Source organism: Ustilago hordei (genome assembly GCF_900519145.1).
Source record: "Ustilago hordei strain Uho2 genome assembly, contig: UHO2_contig_02, whole genome shotgun sequence".
Classification (NCBI taxonomy): domain Eukaryota; kingdom Fungi; phylum Basidiomycota; class Ustilaginomycetes; order Ustilaginales; family Ustilaginaceae; genus Ustilago; species Ustilago hordei.
Window position 1 is genome coordinate 601,220 of NW_024545252.1, and position 21,446 is coordinate 622,665.

Genomic DNA, 21,446 nt, shown 5'->3' on the forward strand with positions numbered 1-21,446 from the left:
GGAACTGTGCCAATGAGACCACATGACCAAGGGGTATGGTCACGAGGTTCAACAAGTGACTATAGAGGTTTCACAAGATAAAGTCAAGAGGGGGCTGTGTCAAAAGGGGACATCACACATCAGGCAGAAGGAGAGCATGAAGGCGAGAGGGCAGTGTTGCATAACCCTTATGCTGTGCAAATGGTAGGAGCACAGTATCAAAGGGATTGGTGCCAGCAGGACAAGACAGTGCCTAACAGGGACAAAGGCCCCTCAAGAGGAGCAGGATAGGTGTCAAGGGAAAACACCAACTGGATGCATAAATACTCTCATTCTACCATAAGCATATGAGTGGATCCACATCCACTCTTCATATGACATACTTACTTTATACTTTACTTACTCAGTTATGTATCATCGCAATAGCAGTGCTCTTGCAACGACTCTCAATGTGTGTGTTGTATCACTGTTAGTCGACAACTGTAGGCAGTGTTCTTCACACTAGCAGTCCAGTTCATTACTGTAGGTGGTGTTCTTCAACACCTGCAGTCCAGTCCCTTGCTGAAGGCAGTGTTGCTTGACACCAGTGGTCCAGTCAGTTATTGTAGGTGGTGATTCACATCAGCAGTCCAGTAACTCCCATCCTCTGTAGGCAATTAGCAAATCGCAGTCCAGACAACATCCAAGAGCATTATCAACAGTACTACAAACACTTGTACTGTAGGGGAGGGTGTATCACCCACTCACCAACAAACAATGTTCATGCCATGCAACCTCTGAACAGAGTGTTCAAGGCAGTCAGTCGAGACTTACTAGGCAACGATGCTTGGTTACGTTTAGGCAAATCATATTGAGTAGACCTTACTCAATCAACCTCAGTTAGTCTCTGGCGCGCGATCGCTTACACGCAGCATGTCTGCTTATGATCTCTGCGCTGGCCCTGTGACACTGCCCCTGTCGATGATGAAGCAGCATGCTGACTGCCCATCTGCAGGAAGACAAGAAAGCGGCACTGGTGAGCAGCTTTGTAGGGCAGCCAGGACTGAGACAAGAGGAAGAGGAGCAGGTTGGAGGAGGACTCCCAAAGCAGGAACAATGTTGCTGGCGACATTGCAGGACTGGCTATATAACCATGCTCCTCATCATAGGAGCCAAGTGGATCCCCATCCACTCTACACCATATCATACTAGCTATAACTTTCTGGGTATTTAGTAGTTCATCAACAGTAGCAATTGCAAGACCTTGCTTCTACCATAGTGCGTGTGTTGTATCACCACTAATTGACATCATCCAAAGGCAGTATTAACTGTGGTCTGGATATCAATTGATACTGAAGGTGGTTCATACTGTGGTCTGGCTCTCTCAATCATTAGAAACCAAAGGCAGTCATCCACTGCAGCCCAGGGATCACTTCAAGCACTCAGTCAACACACTGGACACTCATGTCAGTGCCAACAACATTACTCACACCAGACCTTGGTGTCATCATATTACATTCAATGTTATTGATCATGCCAAGCTACTTCTGGATGGAGTGTCCACAGCAGTTAGTCAAAACCTGCAATAGCAATCAACCTACCACATATTCAAGCAAGAAAAGTCATAAAGGCCTTCTATGACAGATTTTGACAAGAATAATAATACATGGCATTTTACCACATATCTCGACAGGATCTGTAATAGATGCATTACTATTACAGATATCAGGTTTCAGGCGCGAGACCCCTGACATAACTAAGGGGGAGGAGGAAACACTGGCTATCTGATGACCGGCATCTTGGGGTTCAGCAGTCTGCCCAGGCAATGCACTAAGTCCAAGTGAGCAAAGTTGGTGATTGGATGTGGGCTCGGCGAAGACTGCATTTGTATGCTTCAATTGCCGAGACACCACATGCTTCAACTGGGAAGCTTGATTTCATGCAAACGATGCAAATGTTTGCCAGATCGACATGGAACGATCTACGACAAAAGAGTAGCCAGTATACGAGATAAGGCTTCCCGAGACGAGACTGGCGCTCGGCTTTGTATCATCGAAGCATCGACCATCGTAGAATCGGGGATCGGTCCGAATCGTTGCTGTGGTTCAATATCGTTCATCGACATTGGATTCGCCAGTCCCAGGAACGTCGATTCTTCTCCACTTGGAGAATAAATGAGCTGACTCAAGACGCTCTAGCGAACCGGAGCTAGACCTTTGACTTCTGCAGGGCTACAGAAGTCGGAGGAAGATGGTCGAATCGAGTCAAGAAGCAAGACGTTATGATTAAGTCCGAACTTTTGATGGCAAACACAGTTATGATCTAACAAAGCTGCGAAAGTGGCTCAGCATTTGATTTTTCAGGGTCCAGCCCGGCAAAGTAACAAGTGGAATTACGTGAGCCAACAGCCACCGCAAGCTCAATTGGACACGCAAGTCAGAATTTGCTTGGCGAGACTCGGCCATTTAAGCTCGTTCGAAGCCGAACACGACATCCACTTTCGCTCCTCAGACTCTGCTTCCTCCACACACAACCTCACAATCTTCCTCTTCTTCTTCTACCATCACTTTAAATCACAGATCTTTGAGCTTGGCTCAATCAAAGCTTCAAGATGCCAGAACGATCGACAGGACCGATGATGTTCATTGGCGAGCGATGTGCGCTCGACGAATGCCATCGAGAAGACTTCTTGCCATTCAAGTGCAGCGACTGCCGTCAACACTTTTGCTCAAATCACTTCAGACCCCAAACACATCGATGCTCGCACTACAACGAAAGCGATGTCGACTATCGCGTACCTCTCTGTCCGATCTGTGACAACCCACCAGAAGGATGGAAGCGAGACCAAGATCCCAACATTGCTATGGATCGCCACCTGTCTGGTCAGTGCTCAATGCTCGATAGCAACGGCTACTTGAAAGCGAATGTCTCCGTTCCTGGAGCAAGCAACATGAAGAGAGTCAAGAAGACGAACGAGTGCTCCTTCGCCAAGTGCTCCAAGATCATGGTGGTTCCCATCACGTGTCCTCACTGCTGTGCCTCGTTCTGTCCCTCTCACCGCGCACCGAATCAGCACAGTTGCAAACACACCTCGTCCACTTCATTGCCAGCGTCATCATCGGCAAAGATAGCGACAACCACGCAGTCAAGTAGCGGCGTCAAGAACGCTTTCCAGAACCTCAAGATCAACAACTCCACATCGAACTCAAGTGGCAAGCCCACCGCCGCAGTCAAGGCGAGCGAACAATTGAGACCAGCCTCTTCCAACACCGCGTCAAACTCAACTTCAGCACCATTCAGAAAGATGTTTGGCAAGTCGGAAAAGTGGGTGCCAAAGCCAATCTTTGGCAAGGCTTGATCTTCAACGTAGCAGCAGCAGGGCCCTGCTCTCTTCTTATGACGATCGGTATGCCCTTGTCCAAAACCGTTCGTGATCCAACCTTCCAGACGAGATGCACTGACACACAGCTCCCTTAATGTCCTCCTTTGGTTCTTGCAGACGAGCGAAAGCAGAAAGAATGTCTGCGATACGCGCAATGCAAGCTCGACAACGAAAAGGCATCTTATCGGAAGCAGACAAGCTCAAGCTAGCCGAAGAGATGGCTGCATTGTCCAAGACCGAGCGAATGAAAGCGGATGACTCCGACTGCCTCATCATGTGATCCCCGGCAGCCTTTCACTAGATGCCTGCAACCCGGCAAAAACATCATGCAAGAGTAAGGCTGAATTCCAGAACGCATCTCTGATCCCCTACCATAGTCTTTTGGCGCACATCGTAGTAAGGAGTACGGAACTTGCCTTTCTCTTAAGATCGGCTGAACACCTTTCAGTCTCCTGTATACCCACTCCTCTCACAACTCGACGCACTTTGCAATCCAGAGACATCATAGATGTTACATTCTCGTAAAGTGTGAAGGGTGATAATGGAAGTACAAACACAATGCTTGCTACTGGATGCTCCCAACCCTCGCTGTCTATTTGTGATACACAAGTTGGCGGAATGTGATACTCTGCACAAAAAAAAAAAAAAAAAAAAAAAAAAAAAGTTCGAAAGGGTCAGTATCCGGAGTCAACTCGCGAAGTGAGGGCTGTGAGGTGGATAACTTACTATTCTAGGACCCTTGACTTTGAGTTCTTTCGGGATCTCATGTGTGTAGAAGTTCTGCGTCTGACCCTGCATCACCAACAAGCTTCCACCAGCCAATGTCCATCGCTTCTTGACCTTATCTTTCTCTTCTATTGCACCTTTGCTTCCTCTTGGCTGTTTGCGTTCCATAATCCAGCTCCTGTCTGCGCCTAATGAGACTGTGACAATCACCTTGTTCTCGATATTGTCCGAATGTCGTCCAATGTAGATGCTTCCGTCGTCGTACCGATTGAGCATGCAATGGTTGAATCTGACTTCCGAACCTAAGCATTCATCTGTTGAAAGCAGAGAGGCTATGTGATCTAGCAGTGGTGGAAAAGGTGTGTGTAGCTCGACAGGATGGCCACTATACTTGAGATGTAAGCCAGGCGCAGTGGCGTAGGCGGCAATCTCACGACTCTGTGTGATCTCGCGACCATAGACTTTGAGTTTGGGACGATACCATTCTGGCAATCGGTCGAGCTGTTGACGCCACTCTTCGGCTAGAGAATGGTGGATGAAGCCTGACTTGTAGTAGATTTCGGCATCTGGGAGATCATCAACTTTGTAGGCAGAGGTGAAGTCGGAGCGTGTGACCTGATGAAATGGGCCTTTGTGGTGGTATTTCGGCGCTGCTGTGCCGGTGGCTAGTGGTGAAGATGGGGGTTCCACTTTTGCACGTTTTTCCTCTGCTTCTTCGCTATCTGGTCTGTGACTCTGTGATGCTTGTGACCGTGTGCGCTTGGCTATGCTTGGACCAGCCCTTGATGGAGGCAGTCGATTCCGTTGTGTTCCGAACTTGACGTTGAACAGGGTGCTCTGAAACGTTGGCTTGGTGGGTGAAACAGAAGAGCTGCCCCTTACTGGCTCCTCCTGGGACACTGCTGCCGGCGCAGACGGGGCGAATGATGCCGATCTTGGCATGTTGCTTGTACTAGAGAATGATGTCGTGTGTGTGGAAAGCTCAGTCAAGGTCAGAGGCTTCCCTTTCGCCACCAATTCCACTCGGCTATTCAACTCGACCTTTTGTCAGGGTCCAACCTAGTTTGCATGCAGAAAATGTTTGCCGGAGCCCCGATCCCCGATTTTGCTGTGACCAAAGGAGCCATCTTGATTGGAGACGATACCAGACCGCGAATTTCGGTGTGACTGACTGAGCTGTGCAGAACGATAAGGATCTACAGTATTGTGCTTTTCACCACCCACCCATCAGCTTCATCCTTCAAACAAGCCTTCCACATCAAGAGCACTTCAAGTCCATGTGGTTGAGTGTGAACCAGCTCTCAGCATTTGATGCTCCCGCTGCGTTCTAAGAGAAAGAGAACAACACGACGCTTGAGCCACTGAGAAGCTTCACGTTCCAGTTGTTAGGGACCGGCGACATTGCCTCTTGCTCAGGCACAGCGCCCTTCTGCTCGAGGTTAGGGTCCTTATGACTAAGAATTTGACAAAACAGAGACTCACAGGCGGCCAATTCGCAGCATCAGCTCGGTCAAAGTCAATCGTTTAATTTTACTTGGAATTCCTTCGCGATTTTGGGGCGGGCGAAGCAGCTTCCATGTGGCAAAAGAAACAAGAGATCCGTGCGTGCTTGGGAAAGGATCAGAGAGAGAGAGAGAGAGAGAGACGCACAGACTCCGGTGAGCTTTTTCGCGCCTTTTTCTTCTCAATCTCTAATTTTTTTTTCTCTTTCTTTTTTCGCTTCTTCTTCGGCAAAGGCGCAAAATGTGTGAGCGGTGTTGCTCGGTGGCACTTTTTCTGGGTTCGTTCTCGAGATCTTTATCTTTGCTGCTTCATCAGCGGCTGTTGCTGCTGCTTGCGTGTGTGTGTGTGTGTGTGTGTGTGTGTTGGCTTTTTTGTCTAGCCTTTGACCTTCATTTTCTGCAGATCCTTCTTAGAGTGTCTGTTGGCCTTCGCATCGCTAACGACGACTACTACTCCTGCTCTACTACCACCACCCACCTTCTTCTTCATCCTCGTCCTTACTCCGATTAAGGTCGATCGCATACGTCACGATGATCTACGCTCCTATCGCAAAGACTCAGCTCGAGTGGTACGCCTCGCTCAACCCCCTCGAGCACGGTGTCGACAACAAGTTCTTCCGTAAGACGTTAGTATTCCTCGCAACAGCGTAGCAACAGCGATGGCGGTGAGCGCAGCTATACTTTGATGAGACACGATTCGACCTGACTCCCAAATATCTGCTCTTTTTTGTTTGTCCCTTAAATAGATCGATCATCGCTACCATCGGCCCCAAGACCAACAATGTCGAGATGCTCGGTGCTCTCCGTCAGGCCGGTATGAACATTGTCCGTCTCAATGCTTCTCACGGTTCTCATGAGTACTTTAAGTCGGTTGTCGACAACGCTCGCGCCGTTGTTGCTCAGACCCCTGGTCGTCCCCTTGCCATCGCTCTTGATACCAAGGGCCCCGAGATGCGAACCGGTGTCATGGTCAACGGTGAAGATGTCAAGATCAACATGGGCCACGAGTTCTACGTCACCACCGACGATGCTTACGCTGAGAAGTGCAGTCTCGAGTACCTCTACATCGACTACAAGAACCTTGCCAACAAGGTCGAAGTTGGCCGAACCATCTTCATCGACGACGGTATCCTTTCCCTCCAGGTCCTCGCCATCGAGAGCGAGAAGCTCGTCAAGGTCCGCGCCGTGAACAACGGTGTCCTCTCTTCCAAGAAGGGTGTCAACCTTCCCATGACCGAGGTCGACCTCCCTGCCATCTCTGAGAAGGACAAGAAGGACATCGAGTTCGCCGTCGAGCAGCAACTCGACATGATCTTCGCCTCTTTCATCCGACGCGGTTCCGATGTCCGCACCATCCGTGAGATCCTCGGCGAGAAGGGTGCCCACATCAAGATTATCTCCAAGGTCGAGAACCACCAGGGTGTCCAGAACTTTGACGAGATCTTGAAGGAGTCCGATGGTATCATGGTTGCTCGTGGCGACCTTGGTATCGAGATCCCCGCTCCTCAGGTCTTCATGGCTCAGAAGATGATGATCTCCAAGTGCAACATTGCCGGCAAGCCTGTGATCTGCGCTACTCAGATGCTCGAGTCGATGATCGTCAACAACCGACCCACCCGTGCCGAGGTTTCCGACGTTGCCAATGCCGTTCTTGACGGTGCTGACTGTGTCATGCTTTCCGGAGAGACCGCCAAAGGTGCCTACCCCATTGAGGCTGTCAAGATGATGGCTGAGACCGCATACCTTGCCGAGCAGAGCGTTTCGTACGTTCCCCTCTTCAACGAGATGCGAACCCTCACTACCATCCCCACCGATACCAACGAGACCATCGCCATGGCTGCCGTTGCCGCCTCGCTCGAGCAGCGCGCTGGTGCCATCTTGCTCATGTCTACTAGCGGTACCACCGCCCGTCTCGTCAGCAAGTACCGCCCAAGCTGCCCTATCCTTACCATCACCCGCAATCCACACACTGCCCGCGACGTTCACTTGTACCGTGGCTGCTACCCCTTCCTCTACCCGCACCCTCGTCCTGAGGACAACTCCAAGTGGCAGGAGGACGTCGACAACCGTATCAAGTACGGTCTTGCTGAGGCTCTTGCCCTCGGCATTATCGAGAAGGGCGATGTCGTTATCACTCTTCAGGGCTGGAGGGCACAGAGCGGTAGCACCAACACCATCCGCATTCTCAGCGTTCCCGAGAGCGCCCGCGATTTCAAGCTTGAGGGCACTCAGATTCAGTAGAATCACCAAAATTCTGGCGTAGGTAGAGACCCGACTCGATGGGCCTCGTCCTTTTTCACGTTGTTTAGCGTTTCCATGCTTGTTTGTAATTTCATCTTTCGGTCTTTTCAGCCATTGTCTTGTCTCTGTTTGCGATTGCTTGTGGTGTGCTCTAGTTGTGCAGCTGATCGCAGTGTGCCTAGCGGCGAAGCGGCAAAAGGGATGTGAAAGGTTGCCCGGAAGACCAAGGGAAGCGCGTCAACAGGAAACCTGCTCGCAGAGCAGAGAGCAGGGAAGAGTAGGCATCACAAGCAACTAACCAACCACGGAAGGCAGGGATTCACTTGCTATGTAGAGACTGTAGAGGCGAGGAGAAGCCGAAGGGCTGTGGAGGAGCCGAATACGACAGCGTGCAGTTTAAGCAGGATCGGAAGATCAGATAACCGGCAATCAAGCTTGGAAGGAGAGGGTCTACACTTCGGCTAGATAACACAAAGCTTCTTTCGGTCAAAGCGACCGGCGAATTTATGTCAAACTCGGTCAATACAAGGGTAAGAAAGGGTCCCAGAGCTGAAAGGACCGTGGCTTTGACATAGCGGAGAAGGCGAACCCTCGGAAGGAAGTGGTTCACGTAGCGTGAAAGATCGGGATCCTTGATGACCGGACAAACCCGGTGCTATGACGCGCCGAGATCGTGTCTGTTAGGTCGATGATATACACACATGTGGAGAAATTTGCCACGTGTTGGCTCAGAGAGGGATTCTTCGCGAGTTACTGTGGTTGGTTACACAGGACTGCCTCGCTCGCATTTCGCCTCTTGTCACATGGCATGTTATACAATTCAGCCAATTGAACGGCTTGCTGTGACTTCGAGTGCCAAATCAAAAGCTTTCGGATGAACTCAGGACCGACCTCGAGCAAGGGGAAACGTAGCTCACTCATCAAGCATTGCAGTGTGGATGGAAAAAGCGGATCAACAAGGTTTACTGAGCAAAGAAGAGCGGTCACTCGACGACTTCATTCCCAACAAAATCTCCTCATGCACGTCATATGCAGCAAACCAGTGGCAGCAGAGCAAACATTTTTTTTACCTTGTATGTCTGAGCGAATCGCCGCTAAGGAGTGTCAATTTGCGCGACGCCGTTTCGCAAGGCTTCTTCTTGGCTTGGGAGGAGAATGTTGAGCTTCTGCATCACTTTTCTCGTTTGGAACTCACAGAGCAAAGGATCCGGTATAACTGCTCTCAAGCCTTCCATTTTCACAGTCTCTCTTCCTTTGGTCGTGTGACTGTCTCGCAGAGTCTTGCTGACCCCAGCACGAAAGCGAACCGCAGAACATCGTTCTTTCCGCTCTTGGCCCTCCATCTTTGCAAGCAGAGTCCGGAGATTTGCTGGAACAACCTCCGTAGACCCTCTTGCCCTTCCTTGTACCTTCCCTTCCACAGTTCATTGCGGTGGTCGAACCACGAAGACTGTTCTCGTCATGCTGCTCGACGCCGTTTGCAAATCTAAACCTTGTTCCCTTGTGCGGCGAGTAGGTATGAAGGAGCTGTACAGCAGGAGGATGGATGCAAAGTCAGACCTGAAGCATGAACTGCGGGGAATCCGGTCTCGCACTTGTGGAGAGAAGAGGGCTTCTTTTTGTTTGCGGTGTATGCAATGGCCCGAAGGTTGCCACTCGCACATATGAATGAGAGCCCCCAACTTACTTGAGGAAGACCGGCTCAACCATGGTCCGATGCAGCGGTCGGTGTTCTTTGGAGCGAAAAAGTTTCCCACTTCGTTGAGCTTACCAAGCCTTGCAACTGTCTCACACTCTAACTTCTCGCCTTCTGCAGTGCTGGACTCGTCCGTGCTTGATAGACCCTGGCTTCACCCCCCTGGGAGTATATAGACCTCTTACGCCTTCTCACCAATCCACTCTCCACGCCACCCTCCATCGACCTCACCTAGACCTCAGCAACAATGTACCCACTCGACAACCCCCGCCTCTCCTTCTTGCAACGTCTCGTAGAGCAGCCCTATCCCGCCAAGCCCCAAGGTCTCCCTGTGGCAGACTGGGCCTTCGAGCTCTCCCTCTCACCTTGGGTTCCTCTCCTCATTGGCGTCGTCTACCTCTTCGCCACTCACGCCACCAATCACCGCTTCGGTCCTGGCAAGCCCAAACCTGCCGATCTCATCAAGCAGTCCTACGGTCTCTCACAAACCGTTCTCGGCCACAACATCCTCCTCGCAGCCTACTCAGGATGGACTTTTGTACACACTGCAATTCGGATCTTTAGCTACCTCTTCTCTGGAGTCACTGCTGGTGGTGTCTCCGGTCTCACCAATGCATACTGCACAGTGCCTATTGCAGACGCATCCTACTCCGGCTTAGGAATATACGTATGGCTCTTCTACATCTCGAAATACTACGAGATCATTGATTCCGTCATCCTCATCCTCAAAGGCAAACCAGTCTCAAACCTTCAGAGCTACCACCATGCCGGAGCAATCCTCTGCATGTGGGCTGCTTACCGATACTCTGCCCCCGCAGTCTTCATCTTCTTGCTGTTCAACTCGCTCGTACACACCTTGATGTACACATACTACTCGATGACTGCTATGAAGCTTCCCTTCACTGGCGGACTCAAGCGCAGCATGACCACCATCCAGATCACTCAGCTGGTCGTCGGATGCGGTTTGGCCTCGAGCTATGCTTTCTTGACATACAACCCAACTGCATACCCAGCCGGTGCGGTTCCTACCCCGGGTAGACATATTCTCAACCCTGTCTCTGCCGCTTACACCTCGTTCGCGGGTAACAACAGCACAAACGGCGGACTGTTGAAGACAAACACCAAGGAGGCTATCCAGGTGTTGAAGCAAACCATTCTTTCGAGCATGGGTGCAGGAGAGAAGACTCCTTGTGTCGCTACAAGCGGTCAGCTCTTCGCTGTTGGACTCAATGTGGCTTATCTGATCCCTCTTATCTACCTGTTTGTGAGCTTCTACATCCGAAGCTACAAGAACAAGGCTGCTAAGGCTGCAAAGGGTGGCAAGGCTCAGTAAATCCTAGACTATATCTCATTGAAACAGGTAGATCTCTTGGAGGCTCGCCGAATACCCCTCTCATTTCCTCTCACTTGTCTTCTGCAATCCGGGTCCAGCAAGTTTAGGACCGTTCTCTTCTCGTCATGTCAATCTCACTGTAATTCTATCATTTGAACAAGTTTTAGCCACTCCATCAACTGAAATTGTGCGCGTGTGCGATGAGAGTGAGAACTTCTTCAATCGGAAGTCACCATGCAAGATGAGACCCCAAAGCTTGAACGGAGATGCCAAAATATATGTATGACAAATAGTGTACGAGATAAGAATCCATAAACATCGAAGAACAATGCCGAAAGAATGAACGGCACAAGATTAGACAAGAACTGTGAATGCGATGCGTAGTAAAAGCTGGTATCCAGATCGGAGAGATGAAAGTAAAGGTTCTGAGATGCTGTCCGGAAAGACAAGTCGCTGTCGTAGCGAGCTAGGATGTGCCTCTATCTAGAGGATTCCCAACTGCTGCAAGAACCTCGCAACATGAAAAGCAACTCTCTCAGCAAGCCAACTCGCTAACGCCTCCAGACCCCAAAAGAAGAACCCTCTCGACAAAGCATCCACCTTCTTCACTGTCAACACTGCCGTCCTACCATCCTGTCCAATATTATGATTGATACCATGTCTTCCTGCCTGTGACAATCCATCTACCCACTCGATCTCCGCTTTATAGTACACGTTGTTCCACTTGCCGCCCTTCTCTGCTGCTGCAACAAGCAAGTCTCTCCCGACGTTGTAGCCATCTTTGTCGATGGTATGGTGGTACTTCAGGTTCTTCTCCTTGGAAACGGCAAGGAACCAAGCACCGGTATTTGCCATTGTACCATTCTGTTTCCACACTCTGAAATGATTACCGCCGTAAAGAGATTCCCAACAGGCGCCGACCCAGCGACCGGGTGCACCAGGGAAACCTGTTTCGCGATACTCAAACATCTCTGGAACCCACCCTTTTCCATCACCCAAATCAGCCCTTTGCAGGTTACCCATATGAAGGTTCAGACATTCGAACGAAAACCCGATGGTCCTGATGTAATCTTTCAGCCCCAAGTCGGACAAAACATGCTTGTCAGATTTACCACTGATGATCACGTTGATGGGCTCGCGAAGTCCATTTCCAACCAGATCGAGCATAGATCCGCCATATTCGCCTGGATCGATCCAACCAGGAAGATCGGGGTCACCTGTACCATCGCCGTTATCGAGATCGAGTGCATCGTAGACAGCTTGTTCCGAGAACGATTGGTTGTAGGTGAGATAGTCAGTGACGGTGATAGCAGGGTCGTTGAGGTCGAGCGATTGACGTGTGCCGTGTGAATGTGGGTATTCGAGTGTGAGTGGGTCGGTGGGGTCGATGGGTAGCCATGGCATTGCTGTCGTCAGGGGGACGGGGACGACAGCTGCCAATAGTAACGGCGAGAGCAGACGCATTGTGGTGTGTGCGTTGTTGGCTCCAAGGCCGTATGTGAAGGTGGACGTGGGGGAACAATAAGATGAAGTTGTTGTGGAACGGAAACAAGATAGAAACATGACTCTGCGAGATAGAAGCGGAGATTGGCAGCCAGGAAATTGCAAGCCTGCAGTTGGCTTTCTGAAAATAAGAGGCACGAGGGTGCACTTTGGAGCAAGTGTGCTTGAATGTCCTCAAAGGCTCAGTCTGAATTTTTGGTGTCATTGCATAGCATGTGGGGAGTCAATTCTGTCTGTCTGTCTCTCTCTCTCTATATATATCTCGTGCGAGAGAGGTAGCTCACTATCCTCCACATGTTGCATTGCTGTGCAGGTCCGTGTGTGCTTTGGCGCGATCCACACCAACACCTCGTTCCTTGCTCCCTCATCATCTCCCTTCATCCTCACCAACATTGGCCACAATGTCGACTTCAACACCAGAAGAGCTTTTCAAGAACGCCGAGAAGAAAGCCTCCGCTTCTGGCGGCTGGTTCTCTTCCGCTACCTCCAAGCAAGAAGAAGCCGTCGAGTTGTTCAAAGCAGCCGCGAACAAATTCCGTATCGCCAACCGATTCGAAGAAGCCGGCAACGCTTACATGCGTGCTGCCGAAACAGAGACCAAGACCGGCGAAAAAGATTATGCTGCCAATACATTCTTCGAGGCCAATAAATGTTTCCGTATGTCTCGCCCTGAGTTGGCTGTCGTGGCGCTAACAAGGGCAAGGGAGATTTTGATTGAAAGGGGAAGATTCAGACAGGCAGCGGACAGGGAGAAAGCTGTTGCAGAGCTATACAAAAATGAGGCTGCGGATGGAGAGAAGGCCTTGGAAGCGTACGAACAGGCTGCAGCGTGGTATCTGCAGGAGGGAGCGAATGCAACTGCCAGCGGGTGCTACAGGGAGGCAGCCCAATTGGCGACGGATCTAGGAAGGTTCCCACAGGCTATCGAAAGATGGGAACAGGTAGCAAGTATGTCTCTGGAGAGCAACTTGACAAGATATAGCGTCAAGGATTACTACCTGAACGCTGGAATGTGTTATTTGGCTATTCCTGTAAGTGCCGACCCATCCTCTTCCACTCAAGCTATGCTCACAGGATTGAATACTGACTTTTCTCATTCTATCGTGGTTGGTTATGTTAGGACTACGTTGCAGCAGTCCGCGCGATGCAATTCTACGCAGAACAAGATCCAAGCTTCCCTACAACCATGGAAGGTCGTTTCCTCCACTCCCTCGTCCAAGCATGCGAAGAAGGCGATCTGCAAGCATTTGACGGTCGAGTACAGGAATACGACCGAACTAAAAAGATTCAGGGCTGGCAGGCATCACTCCTGCGTGCGGTGCGAAAGGGGATTCAGGATGAACCGGATCTTTCCTAAACCTTTCCCCCGCCTTGAGGTTCTGTTTCAGCGATCAAACGTTTCGTGCTTATCACATTCATCACAGACCGGTCTTGTTTGCGTCTGTCAAGGTGATCTTTCTCATTGTGCATGGGTAGTTGATCAGTGAATAGTGTCGGCAACTAGTACTCAAGTTCGCAAGCCAGAGCCAAAAATGCATCATCATCGTCTCCAAAACTATCATCTGACGATGAAGGCTGTTGTACCCTTCCCACTCCATTTCCCTTTGTCGCTGCTGTTACCTTCACCGGACTAGCCGCTCTTACAACATTAGCCCTGGAGATGGCCGGTGGACGAAATGGCGCTGCAGGACCAGCACCTCCCCCACCGCCACCAACAGTCTGTGATTGTGTGGGTGCATACTGTGAGCATGAACGGGGTAGACCGACTTGTCGAGCTTGAGACATTCCTGGTAGTGGTGTTGTTCGCGTTCGTACTGCTGAAGATGGGGTGGTAACTTTGCGGGTTGAGTCCGCGGGCGATGTTTTGCGCGGTGATGAGGCAGAAGTGCCTTTGGAGAGCATGGAGTGTGCGCGTACGCCAAGCTTTTTGTTGCTGGTGGAAGAGGCGGTTTGCATAGCTTCGATCCGGGCTGAGCGCTTGATTGGTGATGCTACCGCTGCTGTGGTTGTTGTGATAGAAGTAGGAGCAGGGAGTCTGTCGATGGGTTTGCGGTCGATGCTCTGGTGCGCATTTGTTCTTGCTGGTGCTGGCTCGAGATCTGCTACCTCCTTCTGGCGGGGCTGTTGTGGTAGAGAGACTGATGCCACTGGTGATAGCTTGAACTGCTGCGACGTGGGCTTGATCTCCTCCTTTTCCTGCGCTACCTGAGGTTCCATCGGCAGATTTGTCTTCGGCTGAAACGCCCTTTCATCGTTCTGGACCTTACTTCCTCCTGCCCTGAACACATCATGATCAGACTTGACTGGTCTGAAGACACCCTTTCTCGACTGCAATCCCCCCTCCCCACCATCCGTCTCTCCCGGTTGACTAGACCTCACCGTTATTACATCCCGCGACATGACCATCCGACTCGAACTAGGAGCCGACGTCGTCCGATTAATTCCCTCCCTCGGCGTCAATCTACCACCAACCCTGTCCGTCGCTGCACTTTCCTCGTTATCAAAAGTCATCCTCGTTTCGGTACCAGATCCGCCGCCGCCGCCGCCGCCACTACTTGAAGGGTTAGCAGAGGCATGCATAGCTATCGCAGCCTGCAAATCCTCAAACAGCTTCAAACAATCCTTCGTCCTCCCTTCCTCATCCATCAACCCTAAGCCAGCCATCAAGCTCTCCTTCTTCCTCCTTCTTGGATGTCTTCTTTCCTGTCTTTTTGGTCCATGATTTGCTTCCCTATCTAGATTAGCGATCTTGGAGCTCAAGCTGTGCTCCGAAGGGGATGCATCACGAAGCTTGCCCGTGTGACCAGCGTCCATAGTCCTTCTCCTCCTCGATTCAGGGGAAGACTCTCCTGCATCACCTAGAAGCAACCTTGTTGTGCCTCCACTCTCTTCCTCCTCTTCATCATCCGACTGCTCCAAATTGATGTACTCTCGGTTTCTGCTTCGATTTGGTGTTGGGTCGGAAACATGCCTGCTACTGCTGTGCAATTTGCGTTTGTGGGCTGACTCGCGGGAGACAAGAGGTGACTCAAGAGCACCAGGCAGCTTTCTGAGCTCGCCGACGAATGCCTGTGTGCACAAAGGTAAGCACGGGGAATCCTGGGACTTGTTGGGTGTCCAATTGGCGAGGGAGCGGAGGACGCCAGGTGATGGTGATGTGTGCCAGAAGACTTTGCTGGTGGAAGGTTGAGATGAGGATTGCTGGGAGGATGATGGGCCAGCGGAGGCAGTGGTGAGATTGAGGGAGTCGAAGAGCTCTGACATCCTGCCTGTGGGTTGTGTGGATGGTTCCGGTAGGGTCGAGAACTGGTGGTGGTGGTGATTGGAGCAAGGGAGGCTATGTTATCATGGCTGAGTAGTCCGCAAAAGGAGAGGGCATATGCGAAGCGGATTCCAGATGCAGTGAGTGCTGCGCGAAGAAGAAGAAGATGATGAACGGGGAGGAAGAAAGAGTGAAGAATAGACAACGCGAAGCTCGATGTTGGTGATGATGAAAAGAGAAACAAAAGAGACGATTCATGAAATGTCAAAGACCTTTCTCAGAAAACCCTGCAGACGCGGCAAGAGAGTCTCAAAATTTGCCTCAGCCTGCCTGCTGCTGTTCAAAACGGCGTATCTTGCGCGCTTTTAACCCTAATGCTCGATTCAATTCTGGATGTCGCTCAGCGTCTCGAAGGCAATAGCATGGTTTTGATTACGATCACCGTCTTTAGGCTGAAGCCTTCAGCCCATTCCATATGCTGTACAGTTTCTGAACGAACACTGTTGTCAGAATGCTGCGAGGTCAAAGGTGGGATGGAGTGGGCCAAGCTGCGAATGTTGATCAAGCTCGACGACGCGTTTCAGTACGCGACTGCGAGACCAACACTTGTGACTGCATTTGTGGCAATGTTACACCGGCATAAGTTTCGTTGTCCGCAATTTGCCGAAAGCTTGAGTTCAGCCTCACACTTGAGCATGGGCACAGCTTCTAGTATTGTTTGCATTCTCTATGGCCATCGTTCATGGACGAGCCTCTAGATCTACAAGGATGGAGCCTAGGCCGACTTCTCTAAGAACACCTGCTTGTAGCACAGCTGATGAGGAGCACCATCCTCATCATACTGTTCGCCGACTGGGGTGTAGCCGAGCCTGTGCGTACACAGATATCGTCGTAGCAGAAAAAGATAATGGTGGTCAACATCTCGATACAATAAGCTCAATACAGTCTCTGCACGGAATGGAGCGATACTTACTTCTTGTAAAAGCCAATAGCATAAACTTGACTGCTCAACTTGATGATGATACTATCGAGCTTCTTTCCCTCCTCGTCCCCCTCTCCCTCCCCCGTCTCCCCCTCTTCCTCTTGTCCCCCCTTCGCTGCAGCACCTTGCTTACTCGGCCTAGGCCCAAAAGCGCCCTTCTTTACCGCCTCCCCACTCCCCAAGACCCTTAACAACCACCTCTCCGCCTCCCTCACGAGCAAATGACCCAACCGCTTCCCTCTAACCTCCTTCATCAACGCCAATCTTCCCAACTTCGCCCCTCCCAATTCCGGCACTTCTTCCTCCGTCCGTCTCTCCTCTTCCTTCGTTTCTGCTGGATCTCTTCTACCTCTCACTGGCGGATGAGCGGACCAAGCAGCGGAGACAAAATCACCAGCGATCGCACTTTCGCTTCTGCTTCCTCCGAGCGGGTAAGATGAGCATGGGTCTGGTTCGGAACCTTCTGCGTCTGGTTTTGGTATTGGTAGTGGGTAAGGTAGAAGGCGAAGGGTGCCAAGCACGGTGGAAGGATCGGCGTTGGAGGTGAGGATGAAATGTGCTGCTAGGGGATCATATTGATCTATTTCGTCTGAGAGGGCGTAGCCTTGTTCCTTGACGAAGACGGTTAGTCGGACATCGCATGCCCCTCGGAGTTGGGCGCCGCTCGTGCAGAGGGTTACTTGATAGTCTGATTCGGGCGACATGATGGGATAGGAGGAGGATTTCTATGGTGATGGAGGTTAGACCAGAAGGACGAGGAAAGGGAAAGGTTGCTGTCGGAATTCGGCCATGACTCATTATTTATATTGCCGTGAGGTCCAGTCGGGTAAAGTGTTCTTCTTTCTGTCTTCTTGAGCTCAGACCAACACACATGCAAACCTTCACCACACACCATTTCTTCCTTCTTCCCATCATCATCACTACCAACCCGCACAGCAAGCGCAACAATGTCGGTGGTAAACCTTTTCATCCACTCACCGTCAACCCTTGTCTCCGCCGAACGTCGCCTACCCTCCTCGATCCCCCTCTCCGATCTCAAATACCGACTCGAACCAATAACCGGCGTCCCACCCTCCACTCAAATCCTCCAACTTCACTCTTCTCGAACCGATCATGAACAGCAATCTACCCTACCTGGTCACTCACCTTTCCCCTCTTCCACTCGTTCCACCCTCATTCTCTCTGTCCCACAAAACTCCGATCTCGAACAGCGCACATTGGAAGAACTAGGCGCAGTCGATGGAATGGCACTGAAAGTCCTCGATACTAGACCTAAAGAACTCATCCAAACATACACAGACGAGTCTTTGGTCGAGAAATATGTAATGGACGATGACACATACGCCTCTCGCCCAGACACTGTGCTAGCTTTCAAACAGAGGAATAAACTGGGAAGGTTCGATCCGACTAAAGACGCAGCTTCAAGCACAGCATCCACAGAGGAAAAACTTCCAGAAGGGTTGCAAGTAGGCTCAAGATGCATAGTAGACCTGCTCTCAGGTGCTGGCGGAGGAAGCAATCAAAGAAAAGGAACAGTAAAGTATGTCGGCACAACCAAATTTGCAACAGGCACTTGGGTTGGTGTGGAATACGATGAACCTGTTGGGAAAAACGACGGCTCGTAAGTGCTGCACCCACATACTCCCTCTTCTTGTCTGTTCTTAATGCTGACATCTCTTCACTCCTCTGTCTTCGGCATTTGACAGGGTTGGAGGAGAAAGATACTTCACATGCAAGCCGAGTTTCGGTGGCTTTGTGAGACCGGCTAAGGTTCAAGTTGGCGATTATCCAGCAGACGATTTCGATCTGGATCTTGAAGATGACGATGAGGAGATGTAATATCCACACTGACACATGCAATCACAGCAGTGCCCATGCAATGGTGATATTGATCACAAACAAATGATGCTTTTGATTGAATGCGTAACAGCGTCTTACAAGGACGTGTGCATTTTGGCGGATACGAGAGACGAGCAACTTACAGCAGACTGAAAGGCGATATCAACCATTTCTGATGAAATCGAGCGAAGGCAGATCAGCAAGTGAGCTGGCCGAATTCTGCGGGAAGATATACAGAGAAAAGGAGAAGAAATTGCGTGCAGGATAGATGGCAAGTGTGGCAAAAGAAAAGAGGAATCGAAGTTGATGGACAGGAAGGTCAGGGTCTGCAAGCACAGCGGAGTGGCAACTCGATGGCGCAGCAAAGACTTCAGAACCCCCGAAAGAGCTGACATACCCTGTCTAGTCGAGCGAACAATAGTGGTGAGTTCGGCTGGCTGGACTACGCGGCAGCATAAGCCTCTTTTGGTTTCTGTCTGTCTGCAAAGATTGTACGGCAGAAAGATGAGATACGTCGAACAGGCAGCAGCCTAACGAAAAGCGAAGAAGGAAAAGATGTGTGATGAGCCAGACGAATCTGATAAAGACGACGGGGCGTTAAAGATGGCAGCAAGGCGAAAGACGAAGAAGGGTATCGGAACCGATTACTGCCATCACCTGGTGAGTGTCGATGTTGCGGAACTGCGACTGTCTTGAGATTTGCGATACTTTGGACCTGGCACTGAGATAAAGTCGGAGAGATGGAAAGAAATGATAGTCACTGTCGACATCAAAGGCCAGAGACGCGAATACCGTTTCGTTGAGCGCGTAGGCCTTAACCGAGCTTGGCTTGTACGAAAGCATCCGGAATATACTGAGCACTTATGGGCTTCCCACCAAAGAATCTGCCATTCAGACCCTCAAGGGCCTTTCTCGAACCATCAAGGTTAGCAAACGTGACATAGACTTCGCCTGCAGAGTCCTTCTCAACATGGATACTGGTGACGGCACCGTACTTGGCATGGCATTCGTCTTTGACGTCTTCGGCGAGGTCTTTGTCCCAGCCTTGTTCGGTTTCTCTGTTGGACACGAGAAACAAAAAAAAACAAAAAAACAAAAAAACAAAAAAAAAAAGCTTACGGTTAGTAAATCTTCTAATAGGACTGTCTAAGGGAAGCGAAGGTGTGCCACTTACTCTGCGGGATTGAACATGTTCTTGAGCAACAAAGAAGTTGAGGTCGATTCGGGGATGCCAGCGGGTCGTTCTTGAATCATTGCTGAAGTAGCCTCGGAAATGGTAGGAGAGGGATCGTTGTTGCGTGCAAGCTTCTCCATCAGTGCAGCGCGGCGTTCAGGGTTAAGACCTGCTCCTCCACCATCATCGAAAGCAGAGGTGAGCTGGGGCAAATGTCCGCCACCTTCTGAGCCGGGGCAGGAGCCGTTTGAGTACGACCCGGCACTACCAGTGCCCTTAGCATTGACGTTGCCTACCCTAATCGCTCTGCCGGCGAGCTCAAATCCGTTCATCTGCTCCAAAGCCTTCTTTGCATCTTCAGCATGCTTGAATTGAATGAAGCAGAAACCTTTGCTCTTGCCTGTCCCGGGCTCGCGGTGCAAGTCGACATACTCGATCTCGCCGAAAGGTTCGAATACCGCCTTGACGTTCTCATCTGTGAGACTGAAGTGGAGGCTACCGACGTAGAGCCTGGCTTCGGTGTTGGGCATGTTAGGACCAGGACGAGGTGCTCGAGGTGCTTGAGGTGGGGCGACATTCATGTGGATGGGTGCGCCCGCTGTGTGGTACTGCATGGGCAGAGGTGCGTTGGCGAGGACTCGAGGGTCCAACTGAGGGACAGCGGGATGAGGTGTCAAGCCATTGCGGGCAGATGCGTCACCAGGCCCGGCGTAGGCAGGACCGTTGCGTGGAGCGTCGGTGCGCTGGACAATGATAGGGATGCCGAAGAGATCCTTGCCGGAAAGTTCGATGGCTTTGGGCACAAGTTCGCGAGCCGCAAACTCGACGTATCCAACACCCTTGCTTCGGCGAGTGAGGCGGTCCATAACAATACGGACATCCTGAACGGCGCCTTCACCAAGGTGATCCTCGAAGAACTCTCCGAGGTCACGCTGACTGAGTCGAGCCGAGAGCTGAGCGCAGAAGACTGAACGCTCCTCGTAGTCGTCAATCTCGGGACTGGGCGTGCGACGAGATCGGACTGAGATGGCGGGACTCTCGTAGCGGCCGCCTCGACGTCGTGGAGCACGACGAGCATCGTCATCATAGCGACCGCGACTGCCTCGTCTGGAATGCCCAAGGTCAACACCTCTGTCGCAGCGTCGATCATCGTAGTAAGATCCGTACCGATCACGGTCGCGGTCGCGGACGTCACGGTCCGCACGGCTAGAGGATGGTGCAGGACTGTGCCGATGATGCGATCGGTCGGAAGCCGGTCCGGCATTTTCGTCGCGGTGGTCGTCCCTTCTATCGCTGCGATCGCTTCGACGTCGGCGTCGTTCGCGGGCACGTTCTTCCTCATCCTCTTCGACGACACGATCTCGATCCCTGCGATAGAGATCTTCTTCTTCTTCTTCTTCTTCTTCTTCTTCTTCTCCTCCACGTCTCCTCTTCCTTTTCTCTTCCATCTCCTCATCTGCTCGCGAACTACTCTTGCGAGATTGATGACTCTTTCGACTGCGTGCACTGTCTCTGCTACGACTGCGGCTGCGGCTGGGCGACGAGGCATGCGAAGACCGACTGGAAGCGGCCATTGAACGTCCTCGTCCCCGAGCCGAGTCACCATTGTTACCGACTCGTGATGCTTGAGCACGCTTTCGAAGCTGCTCCGCTAGCTCCTTTTCCCTTGATCGTGGGTTTTCGCTCTCTTCCGCATGGGAGGACTTGGAACTCTTTTCGATCTCTAAATCTGATCCTCTGGACGTTCGACGACCGCCTCGTCGAGTACGTGCCTCTTCCAAGTCGGCGTACATGTTTGCCCTCAAGCCTTGGGCGTCCTTGCGTATGCGTTGTTGGTACGATGCACAA

At 51.2% G+C, this 21,446-nt stretch overlaps 10 protein-coding genes across 10 annotated transcripts; 5 read left to right on the plus strand and 5 right to left on the minus strand.

Annotated features, from left to right (window-relative positions):
- Positions 1 to 2,569: 2,569 nt before the first annotated feature.
- UHO2_00988 (uncharacterized protein) lies at positions 2,570 to 3,620 on the plus strand (the record flags this gene model as incomplete). Its single annotated transcript, XM_041553456.1, has 2 exons — positions 2,570 to 3,282; positions 3,458 to 3,620. 2 exons carry the CDS (start codon positions 2,570 to 2,572, stop codon positions 3,618 to 3,620), a joined length of 876 nt encoding a protein of 291 aa, XP_041409390.1.
- Positions 3,621 to 3,932: 312 nt separating this feature from the next.
- UHO2_00989 (uncharacterized protein) lies at positions 3,933 to 5,008 on the minus strand (the record flags this gene model as incomplete). Its single annotated transcript, XM_041553457.1, has 2 exons — positions 3,933 to 3,968; positions 4,067 to 5,008. The coding sequence occupies 2 exons, from the start codon at positions 5,006 to 5,008 to the stop codon at positions 3,933 to 3,935; spliced, it is 978 nt and encodes a 325-aa protein (XP_041409391.1).
- A 1,091-nt stretch (positions 5,009 to 6,099) lies between these two features.
- UHO2_00990 (putative pyruvate kinase) lies at positions 6,100 to 7,809 on the plus strand (the record flags this gene model as incomplete). The annotated part of the gene is made up of 2 exons (XM_041553458.1): positions 6,100 to 6,215; positions 6,315 to 7,809. 2 exons carry the CDS (start codon positions 6,100 to 6,102, stop codon positions 7,807 to 7,809), a joined length of 1,611 nt encoding a protein of 536 aa, XP_041409392.1.
- Positions 7,810 to 9,752: 1,943 nt separating this feature from the next.
- On the plus strand, positions 9,753 to 10,838 carry UHO2_00991 (uncharacterized protein; the record flags this gene model as incomplete). Its single annotated transcript, XM_041553459.1, has 1 exon — positions 9,753 to 10,838. The coding sequence occupies one exon, from the start codon at positions 9,753 to 9,755 to the stop codon at positions 10,836 to 10,838; it is 1,086 nt and encodes a 361-aa protein (XP_041409393.1).
- A 483-nt stretch (positions 10,839 to 11,321) lies between these two features.
- Positions 11,322 to 12,302, minus strand: UHO2_00992 (uncharacterized protein; the record flags this gene model as incomplete). Its single annotated transcript, XM_041553460.1, has 1 exon — positions 11,322 to 12,302. The coding sequence occupies one exon, from the start codon at positions 12,300 to 12,302 to the stop codon at positions 11,322 to 11,324; it is 981 nt and encodes a 326-aa protein (XP_041409394.1).
- A 440-nt stretch (positions 12,303 to 12,742) lies between these two features.
- UHO2_00993 (putative SEC17 - transport vesicle fusion protein) lies at positions 12,743 to 13,698 on the plus strand (the record flags this gene model as incomplete). The annotated part of the gene is made up of 2 exons (XM_041553461.1): positions 12,743 to 13,372; positions 13,462 to 13,698. 2 exons carry the CDS (start codon positions 12,743 to 12,745, stop codon positions 13,696 to 13,698), a joined length of 867 nt encoding a protein of 288 aa, XP_041409395.1.
- Positions 13,699 to 13,841: 143 nt separating this feature from the next.
- On the minus strand, positions 13,842 to 15,605 carry UHO2_00994 (uncharacterized protein; the record flags this gene model as incomplete). Its single annotated transcript, XM_041553462.1, has 1 exon — positions 13,842 to 15,605. The coding sequence occupies one exon, from the start codon at positions 15,603 to 15,605 to the stop codon at positions 13,842 to 13,844; it is 1,764 nt and encodes a 587-aa protein (XP_041409396.1).
- Positions 15,606 to 16,378: 773 nt separating this feature from the next.
- UHO2_00995 (uncharacterized protein) lies at positions 16,379 to 17,289 on the minus strand (the record flags this gene model as incomplete). The annotated part of the gene is made up of 2 exons (XM_041553463.1): positions 16,379 to 16,472; positions 16,577 to 17,289. The coding sequence occupies 2 exons, from the start codon at positions 17,287 to 17,289 to the stop codon at positions 16,379 to 16,381; spliced, it is 807 nt and encodes a 268-aa protein (XP_041409397.1).
- Positions 17,290 to 17,532: 243 nt separating this feature from the next.
- On the plus strand, positions 17,533 to 18,424 carry UHO2_00996 (uncharacterized protein; the record flags this gene model as incomplete). Its single annotated transcript, XM_041553464.1, has 2 exons — positions 17,533 to 18,206; positions 18,292 to 18,424. The coding sequence occupies 2 exons, from the start codon at positions 17,533 to 17,535 to the stop codon at positions 18,422 to 18,424; spliced, it is 807 nt and encodes a 268-aa protein (XP_041409398.1).
- An 814-nt stretch (positions 18,425 to 19,238) lies between these two features.
- On the minus strand, positions 19,239 to 21,391 carry UHO2_00997 (uncharacterized protein; the record flags this gene model as incomplete). Its single annotated transcript, XM_041553465.1, has 2 exons — positions 19,239 to 19,482; positions 19,599 to 21,391. The coding sequence occupies 2 exons, from the start codon at positions 21,389 to 21,391 to the stop codon at positions 19,239 to 19,241; spliced, it is 2,037 nt and encodes a 678-aa protein (XP_041409399.1).
- Positions 21,392 to 21,446: the final 55 nt, after the last annotated feature.